Source organism: Thermobia domestica, chromosome 18, assembly GCF_964235325.1.
Source record: "Thermobia domestica chromosome 18, izTheDome1.hap1.1, whole genome shotgun sequence".
Lineage (NCBI taxonomy): Eukaryota > Metazoa > Arthropoda > Insecta > Zygentoma > Lepismatidae > Thermobia > Thermobia domestica.
The window spans coordinates 33457766-33476572 of NC_137471.1; the positions used below are offsets into that span (position 1 = coordinate 33457766).

At 36.0% G+C, this 18807-nt stretch overlaps 1 protein-coding gene across 4 annotated transcripts in view; it reads right to left on the bottom strand.

The window, feature by feature from the left end:
- Nucleotides 1–18807, bottom strand: part of IP3K1 (inositol-trisphosphate 3-kinase-like protein) — a 387738-nt gene that overhangs the window by 59453 nt on the left and 309478 nt on the right. The window contains exon 1 of one of the 4 annotated variants that reach the window (XM_081745267.1): nucleotides 15099–15176. The exons of the other annotated variants lie outside the window; for them this stretch is intronic. Coding sequence (XP_081601393.1) covers nucleotides 15099–15161 — 63 coding nt within the window. The 5' untranslated portion in view covers nucleotides 15162–15176. Of the gene's footprint in view, nucleotides 1–15098; nucleotides 15177–18807 lie in introns of those variants that run through there. 4 annotated transcript variants of the gene reach the window in all.

The following is an 18807-nucleotide window of genomic DNA, read 5'->3' on the forward strand; positions in this document are numbered from 1 at the left end:
AGAAGAATTTTTATCGAAGTGAAATCTCTTCAATCAAATGTATCGAGTACATACAGGATATTACTCACAGCGTGCAATTTGTAAGTATGCTTAGTGTACTGATAACTAATACTCGTAATTCATGCAGAGTGATGGAACTGACAATAATAGCATGATACATTAAGAGTTGAAAACTACAGAAGTCCGCGTCTAACCGCGACCGGAATTGATACAGGGCTACCTTGTTAGCCTATATTTGTTTTTCCAAAGATGAACACTTTGCAATTGGGAGTCAACTGGACTCACTGTTACTTGGTGGCTATTCGAAGCGTTCGCAAGGCGTTTCTATTGCCTATGCGTACGCATGGAATACGCTGACCATGTATTTAAATGTGGATGGCTAATAACAATGCACTGCAAACGCGAAAGCAATAAAAACGCAATGTTGCTGTTTTGGTTTGACTACTTTTTAAATAACACTATTATTTAATTTTAACAAATGTATGTTAAAACTATTTTCTTTATTACAAACTAAATACAACTATTATTTAAAAAGTAGTTCACAAGAAACTAAGACAACATGATACGTAATCAAATTGCAGTTGAGTTCGTTCCTCTAATCGCTGCCTTAACTTAGAATTTGGGGGAAATGTTATTTTGGCAACACTGTAATTTGTATGGATGTTAACACTGAAAATTCTTCAGGTTCATATTTGCTGTTGTAGAATAACATTATCTATAATTGTGGTAAGTTGCATTTCATTATCTTATTTCACTTATGAATAAACAAGCAAAAGAAAAATGGTAAATTTTGTATTATTTTTAGTAAAGTAGGCTCTTTAATTCAATTGTAAAATTCTTTATCTGGGAACCACGAATTTTCGAAGATTTACTATAACTCCACTTACGCATTATGTTAATACGGGCAATACAGTAACTGAATTAAATTTGCGATGTTCATGTTTACACAGACAGCTTCCTGTAACTATTAGGCTCAGGCATTCACAGAGACAGCAACACGGTCAGCGATATTACGACAGCGCAAACTTAACAGAAGTCTAGTGTTATCAGATTTGGAGATTGAAAAGTACTAATACAAAAATTGAACATATTAGTTTTACTAGAACTATTGTTCGTTGTGACATGTCACTAGAATACTAAGCAAACAAAACGTTTATTGTATTATATAAAACTAATAGTTCGTAATTTCATATATAAAAATAAAAAGTAGCCCATCCTTAAGAGTTATAGCCTACACAATATTAAAAGTAGCTCTATTTGAAATTTTGGTAGCGAGGGCACTTAAAAAATTGCCCACTCCGCTACTTGTAGCCCAATCTGGCAACACTGCACAGGATCACTATTCTTAATAAGGGTAGCGTTAACTCTTATTTATCTCATTGGACTCGGGCTCACTATCCTCAATAGGAATCGCGCTACCCACCAGTGATGGAACGGGTCACAAACTTAGTGACCCGGTGATGACGGAACATCGTAATATACATGCAAACTTTTACGAGACTCATAATTCTAATAAACTCAATATTTTCATCACGCCATCTCTTTTCTCACTAAATCTGTGTACTATTCTTCTCTCTTGTGTCCGTGTGTGTGTGTGTGTGAAAGCACTGCACTGAAAGATAACTACAAAGTCTATCAGCGTATAAGGCTGCATTTATGCAACGCGATTGTCGTGCGAGTCATGGACATTGGGTTAAATTATGTTATTTATGTACCGTGATAGTTATCCAACTCAAGAACGAATCGCGTGAACCTTACTCGGAGGAAGGAGTAAGAACAATGGTGTAATAATGCGCGTGTTCAATTAAAAATTGACCCTGGGGGCAAAGTTAAGACATTCTTGGTTCACACATACTTAATCTAGAAGCCACTTATCTAACAGGAATTTCTTCTGGTATATTCGACAAAGTGGATACTTTCAAATATCTAGGATCAGTATTAACAGAGCAAAACCATACTCACGAAGAAATTAAATGTCGACTGAAAACAGAAAATTTGTGTTATTATTCAGTTGAAAACCTTTTGTCTTCTCGAATTGTGATGAGAGATTTGAAGCTTAAAATATATAAAACGATAATCATGCCTCTTCTCCTGTATGGTTGCGAAACACGGTCGCTAACTCTGAGTGAAGAACATAGACTGAAAGTATCTGAGAACAAAATCCTGAAACGAATATTCGGACCCAAGAGGAACAAGAATGGGGAATAGTGGAAACTTCCCAACAAGGAACTGCATAATTATACAGTTTACCAATCATTATTTGGGACATCAAGTCTAGGAGACTCAGGTAGGCAGGTCATACAGACAGAATGGAAGAAAGCAGAACCGCTTTCGAACTTCTAACTTTACGTCCAATCGGAAAACGACCATTAAGACGATTTAGGCGCAGATGAGAGAACAATATTAAGATGGAACTCGCAGAAATAGGAATACGAAGTAGAAACTTTATATTGTTGGCTAAAGACAGAAGTAAATTGAGAGCTTTTGTGAACGCGACATTCAACCTCCAGGTTTTATAGGCCACAGAGATAGTTAATTAGTTAGTTAGTTATATTAAGATACCAAGATTTCACGTGTAACATTTTCGCTTTAAGGATGAAAAAATCTATATCAAAAGCATACTATATGGATTCAGGAAGTTGATCTCCAACTTGTAAAGAACAACAATATCGAATCGAGAGCTTGCTTTTCTTAGTATAAGCTTTCTTCAAGAGTAAGAAAGGGTATTTAAATCGTAGGAAGACAATTGAGAAGGTACATGGAAAATGTAACGACCTCTAGTTAAGAAAGTTACAAATAACAACAATAGCATCCAATATGCTGATCTATTACACAACACATATTTAGTAGGTCCAGCCCACTTGTTTCGGGAAAGAACTACTGCTCATGCCAACAATTCACACATAGTGTGCCGAGTCAATGCCATTCCCCTGCCATATGGCTGCGACCATTCACGCGTGCAGTGCCGCTACTGCTTTCTACACTATTTTCCTGGGTTCTGGTCAACTTCGTGTCGCTTCGTGTGCTCCGAAGAAAGCCGAAGGATCGCGGCGGCCGAGTAACGGCATGGAAACGATTGAGTAAATTTCTTTCTGCGCATTGTACTAATATGAAGACTCTGGGTCCAACAGAACAATTGTAAAACATACACGTGCATATATGTTACGATAAAAATCGCCTCATGTTTGGGATAAAATAAATATACGAGGTCATTTTTTGGGGAGCTTATGGACAGACATGAATAAAAATAGTTCCACTGGATTCTGGCTCCTCCAATTAATATGGAAAGAGCAATTAAAACATTATCCAAGTGTGGGTATTTTTTTACCACTGGTATAAGCGATAGTTCAAATGTCCCACTTTGAGGTCTCATTTTTTCTCGTAGCCTCATGGAAATATATATTTAAAAATAGTCCCATTCTGTACAGGGTCCTTAAATTAGTATAAAAAGCTCAATTAAAAAAATCCCATGCTTTTACCATTAGTATGAGCAGTAGTTCTTTACTATACTTAGCTTAATACCAATGAATAATTAAAATAACGTGTCTCTGGGGTTTAAATCTACGAAAGGACTCGAAGCAGAAAAGATGAAAATATGGAATTCCATCAACAATTTTTAATACAACGGAGGACAAATGAATGCATTTATGAACAACACAAGACGGTTGCAATATACCCGTCACCTTTAATACATACGCTCTGCAATAATTCACAACTGACGGCCACTTATTAACTGTGAAGTATGGGTTTTTTCCTAGTATGGTATCTTGCTAGACACATATATCAACAAACATAATAAACGATATGTCAATTCGATAATGAGAGAACTTGCAATAATCCAGAATGCACTATTACGTAATATCTAATAATACAACGAACAACACTTATAGGAAATTACTTCGTAAGTAATCTTGTGATTAATTAGTCTGAGTTCCAGCTACATAAAGCACATTTAATGTCTTCTTAGGTGAATTGGGAAAATGAAATAAGTAGTTATGCGACCCACGGATAGAGTTTACATGCTAAAGGAGATGGGTTAATTAAAGTGAATGATAATTTTAAAAATTGGTGGGGTAAGAATGCTGGAGGAAACGGATGAAATTTAAAAAATTACGAACACTATGTTGCCATCACAAAATCACATGAACTAGGATTGAATCAGGGCTCTCTTGCGCCATAGATGAGCACTCTACCACTGAGCCACTATGTGTTCTACGTGGATTGGAGTTGAACGTCTCTTTTAGCACCGAGGTTATATGAAACGTGGACCTACAACTTAAGGGGGATTCGAGCAACATGAGCTTCCGCCAGGAATCGAACCCGGGCGTCCGATGCTGCAGAAGACGCTAACGTTAAAGCTTTCTTAGTGTAGAAGAAAGGATAAAGTAGAAGGGGAAATATAGAGATGTAATGGTGAAAAAGAAGGCAGTCATTTCAGGGCCGTAACTTGTGGGGGGAGCCGGAGGGGCAACTGCCCCTCCAGGGAAGCTCCCGGACCTTTGAGGGGGGGTTATTTTCACACAAAATTTTCTTATTGCATTAGCGATACGAACATGAAATTATAAATGAAGCATCAAACAGGTTCACTACATTACATAAACGAAACAACACACAAAAGGTAAATTAAACAAAAATGAGTCGTGGGCCCATTTCAGTAAAAAATGTCTTCTATTATGGGCCTAGAAATAATATTTATTTGTGTGGATTTGAGATTTGTCAATATTTTCCCCTTAATTAATTTGTCATGTGTGGAACGGGCCCAGGGTCGTAACTAACGGCCCCGGAGACCTTGCCGTACGGTAGGGCCCACAGACTCTGGGTGGGGGGCATAAAGAGTAAGAGAAAGATGGATTATTCTAGGGGGCCCAAATACGCGTATTAATGCTTGCCCCCCCCCCCAGAAAAAATCTAAGTTACGGCGCCGTCATTTAGTTGAGGAAAGGGCCCCAACCCCAAACAGACCCACGGATAGGGCTGTCCACGAGACGAGACGAAGTGCAAGAGAAGACACAGGCTTTTGGAAACAGATATACTTTCATGACACCTTTCCGAGATGAGATAGCTTCACTCTCATCTTATAGGTATTATTATTCATGGACACAGTGCTGTCCCCCACAAGCTGCTATGACTTGGAAACGAACCCAGGAACAGAAGTGTCATCGAGGAAAATACATTAATTGAGAGAAATTCATGTTTACTCTGTCCCTATTCCGATTAAAATCCCTTATCTTTGCAGTCCTCCTTACTCGTCTAGTGGCTAACACATGCGCCTTTGTTGTAGAGGTTCCAGATTCGATTCCATGTGGGAGACCATCAAAGAGACTACAGTGATTCAGATCCCACTCTACACCCATGTATTTATTTTACAAATTTACAGATACAGAATACGATGTCAACTTACAATGGCATAACTAATCGATAACAAGAATAGTAATGGGAAAGGAAGTTGACAAGAACCATATGTAAAGCTAGAATCCGGCATTCATGTGGTGGGAGCACCAATAAAAACACTCAACGAAAACAAGGAATACAACGTCGAATGAATATGCCCTTTAAGTTGACGGAGACGGATGATTAATGAACGTGAAGATTACGCAAGAATTATTGGATTTTTTATAAAAGCAAGACTACTCGGTCTGTCCGTAACTTTCTTAGTAGTTCAGTCTAGCTAATAGTTGTCGCTAGTTGTACTGCCTCCTACATGACCCCGAGAGATGTTGTTAATGCGAACGAGTCAAAGACTTTTCAGAATAACGGAAAGCCAGAGAAAACACACTGACATGATGTTATCTACCACACATTAACGTGGCCCAGGGTTGAACCGGGAGGCCTCGCACCAGATGTGAGCGCATTACTACTCAACCACCGTACTCCCTTATATAAAAAAAAATCAGTTATGTTGGTCAACTGGATCTGAACTGCTAAGGAAGAATGCAACTACTAGATGATTTCCGACTCTCAGAAGTAGTGTGCTATTTGTTAATCATAATACGAAGAAGCTGGTGGAAAATTAGCCACGCCGGCCAAGTACGTGTATCGATCTTTCTTTCTTTCAATTTACATCCCATGATTATTCCCTTTAGGCTGAGAGAGACCACGATTAAAGTAAGTGAATGATGATGGGAGAATTTGTGGAATGAGAAAGTGGGAGGAAAATGAAATGAAATGAAATATTTAAGTTTAACGTCACACGCTTATGCCGGTTAGGCTAAAGGAGACGGTGATGATGAGAGATGAGTGAAATGGTGGAATGAAGAAAGTGGGAGGAACGGGAGAGCCTCGAGAAAACCCACGAGCACGGTGTTTGTCCACCACAAACTTACTCTGCCAAGGATCGAACCAGGAATCCAATGCACCAAAGGTAAATGCTCCACGACTGAGCCATCGTGCCCCTACAAGTAACGTAACCTTATCACTTACAACATTACCAAACTGTCGTTACTTCATCTCTAAAATTAACTCAGAAAGCTGATTACCCCGAAAGTAGCAGCAAGCCCTACCGGCATTTTATTATCTTTACATTTTTGCGAGGCTTTGTATATATATATATATATATATATATATATATATATATATATATATATATATATAAAAGGAAAACTGGCCCACCACGTAAGAATGTACTTCATCAACATAAACGTTAAGATATGGAAATGAATTGGAAAATAACAACGGAAACACGACACCTGTGGGTTTAGAAGCAATGACCGCAATAATAATAAAAAAAAGTACTCCCTTGGTCTTTCAATGAGAACGAGGCCAACTAGGGAATAAATTTCAACAATGTCACAACGCACCCTGGGATACTCATGTATTTAGCCTTAATTACATAACCAGCACAGAGTATGTGAGATCCTTGAAATAAAGATTCATGGAAAAACGGAATCAAAATCATTCAGTACGATTAAAAATTTAGCGTTAAGTATTGTGCGTTATAAAGGCTTCCAGATATATTTTACAGACTTACAGATATATCATGCGAGGCCAATGTTTACTGGAATCGTAGGTTTTCTCGGGGTTTTTCTGCTTTCTCCTAACAATTACTTCATAATCAATCACTTTCAATAATCATCTATCTCCTTAAAGCTACAGAGCATAAACAGGGGAAGTAAAACTTTAATTTAATTTACATTAGATTCAGCAACAATGAAAATGAAAATCTCTCAGTTAACGTCCCACGCTTAGAGTATCTGCCTTTTAGGCTAAGGGAGAAGGATGATTAAGGCAAGTGAATGATGATGGAAGACGAATGAGAAAGTGGGAGGAAATGGGAGTACCCCAAAGAAACCCACAGACACGATGTTAATCACAAACTCACTTGACTGAGGATCGAACCAGGGATTCCACGCACCTGAGGTAGGCGGTTACTCGGATAACGGATAATGAATCGAACAATTATTCGGATAAGCAATGAATCCAACAATTATTGAGAAAACGATTAATGAATCGAAACATTACTCGGATAACGAATAATGAATCGAACAATTACTCGAATAACGAGTAATGAATCGAACAATTATTTGCGTAACGTATAATGAACCTAGCAATTATCACGTAAGGAATAATAAATCGAACAATTACTTGGATAATGAGTAATGAATCGAACAATTATTTGGATAACAAGTAATGAATCGAACAATTATCGGATAATGAATAACGAATCGAATAATTATTCTGATAACGAATAATGAATCGAACAATTATTTGGATAACGAATAATGAATCGAACAATTATTTGGATAATGAGTAATGAATCGAACAATTATTTGTATAACGAATAATGAATCGAACAATTATTTGTATAACGAATAATGAATCGAACAATTATTTGGATAATGAATTGAACAATTATTTGGATAACGAGTAATGAATCGAACAATTATCGGATAATGAATAACGAATCGAATAATTATTCTGATAACGAATAATGAATCGAACAATTACTTGAATAACGAGTAATGAATCGAACAATTACTACAATAACAAGTAGTGAACCGAACTGATGATAAATGTAAATCGAAGCTAATACGTACAATTGGCGGAATAATAAAATGAGAAGAAACAAAACTCCAAGAAAATCTATGGACACACTGTTGTCCCCACCACACCTTCGCATCGTCTGGTTATTACTAGACTATTCAACGCCTCAATCCTATTACGAAAACCTATTTAACAAGCCATTCAGCCCTTCGCTTTAGAGTCAAACACAAAGACAATACAGGTCTCATTATTAATTAAGATACGAGATGAATAGAGTCACGATGCAAACAAAACTCTTGCGAGATATAATCTTATCACCAAGTTCCGGTTTTCGGCTTTGTTCAAAGGATTTCTGTGTCCTGTGTTTGTTCCTAGTTTTTTCCATCAGTTTTCAATATCGATATCATTGTAACTTGTGACGCACTTCCCATAAACAGTACAATAGGAGCGTTCTTTAAATTGCGATCCTATAATCCTTCCAAGTACAACTCACATAAATTGAACCATAAAAACAGCTGAATAATAAAAGTGAAGATCACAAAAAACACATTTGTTGAGCTACAAACTTAATGAAACTTCCCATTAGATTCAGTTCACGGAGGTGGAAATTTCCAGCAGTAAAGGTGAAAAGAAATCACCTTTATGGCCATTTTCGTATTTACACGGATTTACAAATACATATACTGCGGTTTGTAGTTAGCTTACTTTCAGAACAAACACATTTTACCTAGTATATAGATAAGAGGTCAATTTGCTACTTTTAAAGAGATACGCTAGACAAACCCACTTAGCCTTATACTGGCCGTTTTTTAACATCTAGAATAGTTCTTAAAAGATTTTTCTAGTGTAACGTTCCATTATTGTGTTCTGTAGGCTGAGCCGGATGTTCAATGAAAATGAATGGTTATTAACTAATTAGAGGAACGGAACGATGTGGGAAAATTCCGAGAAAACCCACGAACACGATGTTGTTCACCACAAACTCATATGGTCTGGGATCGAATCAGGAATCTATCATATCAAATGTGACTGCTCTGCCATTGAGCCACTATGTGTCCTAGATATTCGAATTTAAAGTCCTCTTTTAGTGCTGTTCAGGGAATTCCAATAACTTGAATTCCCATAGGAAATTGAACACGGTTTTTCCCACACCGAGGGCGTGTATATTGATCATATAGCCACAAAGAAACTTTCTAACAGGTAGAGAAAAAGCCCTCGTTTCTGATCTAGGAGCTAGAATGAGTACCTTTGGTGCGCGAGATTCTAGACTCGGTCCTGAGAGAGCATCGAACGCATCACCGCGATTCAGATTAGTGAGAAATTCGAATATTTCATTATTCAAATACTGAAAACGTATATTCGGATATTTGAATAATAGAGAAAAATTACTCGAATAATTTTAGACTAATAGCACCAGTTCGGTTTTCAATGTAAATTGGTTTGTCTCATCCAATATAGCCCTCCAACCCTGAATTAAGGTTACTTATTTTAAGTTAGTTCCATTGCAACTAACTATGCCCTGCAGGCAAATGAAGATAGGATTCTAATCGGAATATTAAATTGTCACCGCATATGACAATAGACTGCGTTAACTATCACAAGGACTAGCAAACTCTCTCATGTGTTCCTCAGGGCAATATTTTGCATATTAAGTGATTTATATCTCTTTTCTTTCCATTCTAAATCAAGTATAAACAACGCTGAAAACTAATTATTTAAAATGAAAGTCTAAATGACAAATTAAAATATCCCCAAATCTCAGGAATTCCGCGATATGAAATATATATACAAGGTGGTAAGAAACTATTTGAACAAACTTCGGGAGCTGATTCCTGACACCGAAATAAGCAAAAAAGAAAAGAAAAAAACTCTGGAACTTTGGTCAGTGAGGGATAGTTTCGGTGATATAAGGTGCCAAAACTGTGGGGAAAAATGAACTTCAGCCTAGGTAATTCTAAGCCAACGATACGTAGAGAGTGCGGTTTAGAACATGACACTCGAAGTCATACCTGCTCGATTGAAAAATGTGTGTTTCAAACCTCCGCAAGATGAGTGTGAGGGATTCTCCAAAGGAACGTAGGGATTACTCGTTCCTTTGGAGAATCCCTCACACACATCTTGCGGAGGTTTGAAACATACATTTTTCAATCGAGCAGGTATAACTTCGAGTGTCATGTTGTAAACCGCACTCTTTACATTGCGTTGTTTTTAAAATTACAGCCCCCTCTGAAGTTCATTTTCCCACACTTTCGGCACCTTATATCACCGAAATGATCCCTCACTAACCAAAGCTTCAGAGGACTTTTTTTTTTTTTTTTTTGCTTGTTTCGGTGTCAGCAATCAGTTCCCGAAGTTTGTTTAAATAGTTTCTTACCACCCTGTATAATAATTTATTGCAACCCTCTTTTTACCCCCTTCCAACTCGAATTTCTAGAAAATCTTGATAGTATCTTACGCCACAAACCCTATGTGCTATCCAAATTTTAAGCGTTAATGAACGAGTAAGGATTTCTTTCATATAGAGAAACTATTCATGCAGTATGTTTTACTATATCACTATGATCGTGCAATCTAGGATAAATAATCTACAGTGTTGTTTCCATATTGTGGATACATGTTTCTGGACAAACAGTGGATGAAAATGGAAATCTCCGCAAATACAGATCCACAGCGTTTTTAACTACAATGACTTTGTCACTTCTATTTACATATACACTTATAACCTATCCTTCAATGGTTGATTTCATCATAGAAAAACTTATTTTTAAAAAAGTTATGACAAGTACATTTACGAGATAATTCATGAATTTTGCAACGAAAAGTTGAAAGGATAATTGAGAAATCCCTTTATCACTCTTAAAGTCTATACGTAGAGGCTCTTAATGAATATTTTATACTTTTAAATTGCAATACAACTACTTGTATACAAACCTATGTGCAAACTATAATTACTTTACATACATTACTATATAACTGCGTCTTGTCTTCAGCTTAACATGTAATGTTATTCATACATACTCGTAAATTAAAATATTAGCCTCAATGTTAGAAAATTCAAGGAAGAGCTGCGAAAAATGTAGGATAAGAATTAATATTAAAAAGTGAAAACAACAATGACTAGAAAGAATCTCGCGGTTGTTTTTACACTCGCGCATACTATTTTGTTCAACGGCAGCGGTGGCTCAGTGGCAGAGCGTTCGCCTGGGGTCCTTGGTTCAATCCGAACCCGCGCCAAGTGAGTTTTATGGTGGACAAACATTGCATGCGTGGATTTCCTCGAGGTTCTCCCGTTTCCTCCCACTTTCTTTATTCTACTATTTCATTCATTTCTCATCACCACCGTATGGCAAAGCGTTCACTTGGGGCCCTTGGTTCAATCCCAACACGCGCCAAGTGAGTTTTATGGTGGACAAACCGCGTGCGTGGGTTTCCTCGGGGTTCTCTCGTTTCGCCCACTTTCTTTATTCCACTATTTCATTTATTTCTCATCACCACCGTCTCCTTTAGCTTAGCCGGCATAATCGTGGGACGTAAAACTTAAAGATATCGTTTCATTTGTACTATTTTGTTAGCTCAGTAAAATATCTCTTTCATCTTTGGGCACTTCTTTTTCGTAAAACGGTAACAATATTGTACAAATATTCAGTTGGTTGTTAATAACATCACATTTTGGAAAACTTTACATATGATTTTAATACACCACCCGATATCCTCAATTCCTAATCACAGAGTCTTAGAGACACCGACAGGGCTGGCCTTGAATTTACAGTTCACTAGACACGTATGTAGTATTTGACAGACGACCTAGACCAGTAGGTCATCTTAACGCTGTTAACAGATATGTCTGACAAAGGACTAAACATAACGGGCGTTTAGTTCCTAATGGCACGACCTTCGTGGCAGTAAAGTGGGTAAACGCCATTACATATGCCGCCTTCCTTCAAAGATGCATATACGACCAGGAATGAATTGGAACATTACGTTATACTGTACTGACTTTACAATTAATAAAACTATGCTAGTTTTATTATTATTATTATTATTATTATTATTATTTGTAACAAAATGCACAAGAAAGTCTCATATTCCATCTAAAAATCACAAGGCTGTGAACACATTAATGGAGGAATATCAATTTGATTAAGAACCTATTGCGTGACCAAATAACTGAAGTTCGTGTTTTAATACACATACTCCCGTGTTCGATAGCCGGTGAGGACACTAAGGCTCGAATAAAATACCCAATAGTATTTCATTTTACAATACCCGAATTGAGTAACTGATATGCTGAAAATAATCGATTATATTTTACCAATAATGTGAATAATAATAATAATGAACAAAGATTACACGGAGTTGGTTAAACTTCAAAAAGTGTTTAAACATTTTTCTTTGCGATTTTAGCAAAAAAAAAAAAAAAAAAAAATCACGATTTCAAAGCCTCTGTTTAACTTTCCAAAGATGAAACAGGATACAAACATATCTTGCGATTAAAAATTTTAAAAAAAATAATTTTGTTACTATTTATTTTTGTTTTACAATATTTTTCAGACTTTTTCCCTAAACATTAACCCTCTTAATTTTAGAAAGAATATATATAAGACGCGATAAAAAATACACATAACTTGGATATTTATGTCAAAAAAACTTTCATTGTTGTAATTTAAATCTGGCAACGGTTGAAGAAGTTTGGTAGTATTATCATTTTTTACTTGACAAGGTTAATTCCTAGCAACAAACTTTCCGCGACAGTTCAAATCAATACAGGCGTTCCACAAGGATAGACCATTGCTCCGCTGTATTATCTTCTATACGTCAACGATGTACTACTAATCAACCTACAATCTTATACAAAACTGAGACACACTTTATAGATGACATGACATTTACTATTGGGTCACGGCTACAAGATATAGACCTACAGCTCAGATTACAAATTTTCGGCTTGGTAATACTAATAATAAAAACGACAACTATCTATCTCATTGGTATTTGCTCTGACCTCAGAAAATCTCTCGCTCTACCTTTGAGAAATCGTGTCTTCTATCATTTTATTATGAGTAAGGTACAATGTACTCCATTTGGTACCCTACGTAATTTTTAAGTTTGGTCCTTGAAATATTAAGCCTTATAGAGATCACGCATTCTTGACATATGTTGATAAGTTCCATCATTGTACCGTATATAACAGACTATGGAAATGAAAAAAAAAAAAAAATGTTCCTAGAAAATGTCGCCTGCTTCCGATAACTCCGAGCTGCTAAAATATTGCGAGATATTGGACATTGGACACAAGCATAAATACTACCTTTGTACTTTGCTCAACTAAGCCAGAACGGGGTGTACTTAACCCTGTAAGGACACAGACATGACCTTTAAATCGTTATGCAAGTTTACTCTAGACTTTTTTCCTCTTTCGAGCTAGCTCTTCTTTTAAGTTCAGCTGTAATTACGTTATATAACGGGCTTGCGGTTGTTGCAACTAATGTAAACGCACGTCACACAACAACGTTTAAGCTTCTTAAAAGACAATAGTTGTATATACATTCTAAAAGAACAATGTACTTCTCGGCAGTATTATGAAAATATGCAACGATACAAATGAGCCATAATTTATCTTGCAGAGCTTTGTCATCGGTACTTTTGCTTGTAAAGTAACGCGAAAGTGATCGCAAATTCTCGCGTGTCATAGAACTTAAGTACAAAGTCATCACTAAAGTAGGAAACATGACATTCGCTGTTTAATGTCCTGGACATTAATGCTCTGCAGGCAGTATTGTCTTTGAGACGAGAAATTTCTCGCTTCGTCTCGATTTTAGTATCGAAAACGAAACGAAAAGTTAATTTAAAATTCGAGACAAGAAATATAACAATTTTTGACTCGTTTTGCGAGACGAGAAATTTTACAAATAAAGTGGGCAAGACTAGTTCACCAAGTCTTAGATTTTAAACACTGTTTTAGTGTTAAAAGTATTCACAGTATAAAAAAACTATATATATATATATATATATATATATATATATATATATATATATATATATATATATATATAATGATTGTACGAACATAATGAAGAGCATTTATCGAGGAGGGGTCTTGTTTTGTAACACTCCCCTATACACATGTTTCAAGGTCATGTTTCGTAGTTTTGTGAACAGTTTACTTACCCAACATGACTCGTGACGATAGTACAGCGCTGATGTTCTACTTACAAACCAATTAATGACTTTGTTGGCCCAGCCAGAAGATAACAACGGGACCCCTCCCTTGTTGATTTATTTATGTTTGCAATAGTCAGAGCGATTATCCCGGCCGATTTCGTTAATGAAGTCAAACTGATGACATTTTCATTGGTAACGGAGGGTGACGTCAGTGGTGGCTGTCCATAACCCATAAATGAAAATATTTTACTTGATCCTCTTTACTGTCTTTATCAAAGTTTATTTTACTTTTAAGTTTAATCCCACTGATTTGCTCTTTCGGCTAAAGGAGACAATTAAAACGGCACTAATCAAATGAGTGTAGAAAGGACTAAATATATAACACTACGCCTTGAGCTCGATTCGAACCTGTGAAAGACAAGCTCTTCAGCCAATTTAATAACTTCCACTGTTATTCTTAATATTAATTATACGTAAGTTTGACCCGCCTTGGATAAGATTATGATTACCATCAATTTTTTTTACGGCCTTAACGTTCCACGCTTATGGTCGGCTAAAGGAGACGATGATTATGTTAATGAATGAAATGATGGAATGAAGAAAGTGGGAGGAGATAGGGGAACCCAGAGAAAACCCATACACACATGGGACTTGTCCAACACAAAGCCCACTTGGCGAGAAGTGGGCTTGAACCACAGATTTCACGCACTAAGATAAGCGCTCTACCACTGAGCCATCCGGAACTACCATCAGTTATTGGAGACACGTTAATATTCGAATGCATATTACAGTCCCTATATTATTTTTTTAGAAACGCGTTTAGTAACTATGGGATTGCTGTAATTGATCTAGGTCTTAGGTAAAATCAAAACACTGATCAAGACCAGGAAATAAGTGTGAGCCAACATCAGTTCACATCAGACGTTTAAAATAATGAGAAAATGAACTAAACTTACCATGCAAAATAATTCGAACAGTATTAGCTGCGACGAATCTTTGAATAACCGCGCTCCACCCATTCTCTTCTTGCTTACTACATGTGTGTGTGATGCAAGAAAGGAACGGACATCTCGGTCCCCCGGTTTACACCGTGTCGACATCTGTCATCCTCGAAACAGCCGGATATCCTTGAGTATGCCACCACATTATTCCTTTTCCTTCTGTTGCTGCTTATTTACTTACATAGCAACCAAGCAGCAGGAAAAGAAATTATGAAATATGGGTGAGAGAAATAAAAGAGAATATATGAATGGTGACATATACTTCCAAAAGGAAGTACAACGTATGCTATTGACTGTGATCGCGGAGTTGAGAAATAAAATATATTTTTCGGAGTACAGCAGTGAACGGAACGAAAAGAAAGAAAAAAAATGAAAAATATGAAAAGTAACTGCTTTCGAAATATGGCAGTACGATGAAAAATCACGAAAATTACCTGGATAAAACGGAAAAACATAGAGGAAAGGGAAACAATGTATTAGAAAGGATGGACAAATTACAAATGGAAAGGAACAGTTCGAGACAGAAATGTCTAAGAAGAACGCAAAACCAAAAATTACTGGACAAAATAAGGGACAGAATATCACGGATAAACTAGTAAAGGAAGGAAACCAGTATTCGAGACGAAAGTAAAGCTGGGTTGTCACTTTACAAAAATATTGTAGCTGTCATTTAAAAAAAAAAAAAAATCTTGCAACTCTACAATATTTCTCCATGTAAACATAGTCTTGAAAGGAACATACATTTTTTTTTTATCTTGCAAGAGTCAAACCACGTGCAACTGTCTGGGTCGTCTTGCTTGCTACCTGCTATCGCCCTTCCGTTGACAAAGAAAGAAAAAAAAAAAGTTTCGCCGCTTCCGAAACAACGGATTCTATTGTACGGGGAGGAGAAGCGCGCCAAAATACACGTTTTTAATGAGGAGGTTCACTATTTGACCATTAAAGTGCAGTGCTGCATGGGTGGAGATATCTTTCTTGCTTTCACAAAGTTGTAATGTGTAAACAGAAATAGAAAGATCAAGTTACAAGATATTTTTAATGACGGCTACAAGATTCTTGTAAAGTGACAACCCAGCTTAAGGTGCAACGTAAAAGAAACACGGAATTATTAGAAATAACGAAGCGAGAAGAACGAACTCAGAGACAATTGTGGCTAATAAGACACTACACTAAGAAGAAAATTTTATTCTGAAGAATATAAGAATGGTGAAACAGAAAATGAGATACAAAAAAGACTGAATCATTAAAGAGGACAATTCTTACATAAAGTTGAGACGGCGCAAGACCTTCCACCATTGTCAGAATACTACGATACGTCTATTTTTAACATAGAACATAGAATTTTATGTACAAAAAGCTATTAATTCTAATCGATAAGAACAACTTTTGGAGCCTCATTTACTTTACAAGAAAACAAAGCCTCCTTAAGTCTACTTTAATTGTCAAAGCTACATTATACACGTAAAATTACAGCGAAAAATAGACAATAGTTATTAAATTACAATCCAGTGTAACACGGAAAATAAATGAATATGGTTTAATGGGGGGGGGGGGGTAAGCAGCATGGATATTTGTTCCCATCACAAATATGGAAACAACTTACATTAAACCATAATTAAATAAAAATATTCTAAAAATAAAAAAAGAATATTCCGAGCCAGAAATTTCTCTATATATAAAACTAAATATTCAATCTCACGTTTTTGGAAAATGAAAGGTCTTAACATATGCTATAAGATTCAATACAAACATTTTTGCGTAGACTATGGTAGTTCCGGCAAGCATTTATTTATTTTTTCGTTTTCAAGAAGTAGTTTTGTGGAATGTTCTCTTTTTTAAAATTCGTTGATTCAAAAACTGAAATGTTAATAAAAATAATTATTATTTGACTAATAATCTTAATTCTTCACCAATGATGTCATGATGGAATATATTGTCGCTAATTTCTAGTTATCCAAGAAAAAAAAATCACTGTGTATACATTCAATAAAATATTCATCTGGACAATACAGCATTATTACTGAACTTGTATGGTGGATAGAAAACATCTAAATTCTGTGGAGGTTTTGAATACTTCGCATTTATACGCAATAGTTCTTTAAAATATTGCATGATTTTGTAACTGAACACTTAAGACGTAAAAGTGTCTAAATGATTTTATATTTCAAAATTCTTACATTCTTACTCACAACAGAAGAAAATGAAGTAAAAATTTTCTTTGGTTGTGTAAAATCTTAATTTGAAATCAAAATCTACATTGTCCTATGTAGACTACTATTGTGAGAATATGGCCTTGAGAGGGAAGATCTTTTTAAACACCCGGCGTATATCTTCCCAGGGTATGTCCTGAAAGTTTACGCTAGGAATTTTGCGTCTTCAATTCTCAAATATTTCACCATACGATTTTCAGCATTTCACCATTTTTTGAAAGAACGTACTTTTGGATATAGGGAACGCTTCAATAATGTACGTTCAAAATCTAGGGTCTTCAATTCGATGATATTTTACCGTAAAGAAATTTACGTGCAAATTGAATAATACAGTATGCTATTTAATTTTGTCAATGTTTGTAGAGTGTATTTCTGGTTATAAAGATGGTTTTGCAAGTAGCTGTTCGTGAAAGTAGCTTTCTGTACTCGTGGTTCCGACTTTGATTCTCGGGAAGGGGTGTAATTGCCTTGGATACAACCGTAAGTACAGAAGTAGTGATTCGGATCCGACCTTAAACAGTAGGACAGCAACTCAGTTTAGGTGCTAAAAACAAGCGTGGAAACTCCAATAAACCAAATAATCAGGTTTTTACTTTGAAATTTTAGCTTCTTTTAAAGTATCTATATGTAACATTATTCCAGACTCTTTGTAACCTTGCTGAAAAAAATAGTTATATACTTTTCATCACGTAATATAGCGGTTCTACTTTTAACTTTTATGTACATATCATTGTTCACATTACGAATAAAAAGGAAGACATTGTATGAAGGGAAAAACTGATGATATCGCAAATACCTTGGGAATTCCAAACACGCCACCTCAATAGACAGTATATTTAATTAAGAACTTCAGGCATTTCCATGTATATTTTGTACTGTTTATTAGCAATAAAACAAAAAAATATCTATCTAAATTCATAAAATTAATACTAACAATGAAGACTTATTATTAGCATAAACGGATGAAACAAGAAGGGTGTAAGTAAATAGCAATTAAACAATTATACACTGACTATATAGTTTTGGATTGGTTTGAATTCATGTAACTGCTTTTCCGGTTTAGTTGTTTATATATTGTCTACTATCTAAAACTGTATCGGCAACAGTTACAGTCTCACCACCCAGTTCAAATCCGGCGTGTGTAACTAAACTGATTGAAGCGCACTGTTGTTTCGCATTCTTCAATTTACCGTCCAAACTAAATTTAAAAGATACTAATGTTGCATATGAGCAAACCACAAGCCAGTGTACCGGGTTTGAAAACTGTGACGAACCATGTTGACAAAGTATTCTACTCAATTCCACGAGGAAACTGCCGGGATGGTTTAAATTAGGATCTGACCGAATAACTTTAATTTTCATTATTTTTGTTGTTAGTGATTCCACGGAAACTAGACTCACAGGCAGACTGTCATGAAAGATTGAAAAATAAACGAAATTGGAATGGAATGAAA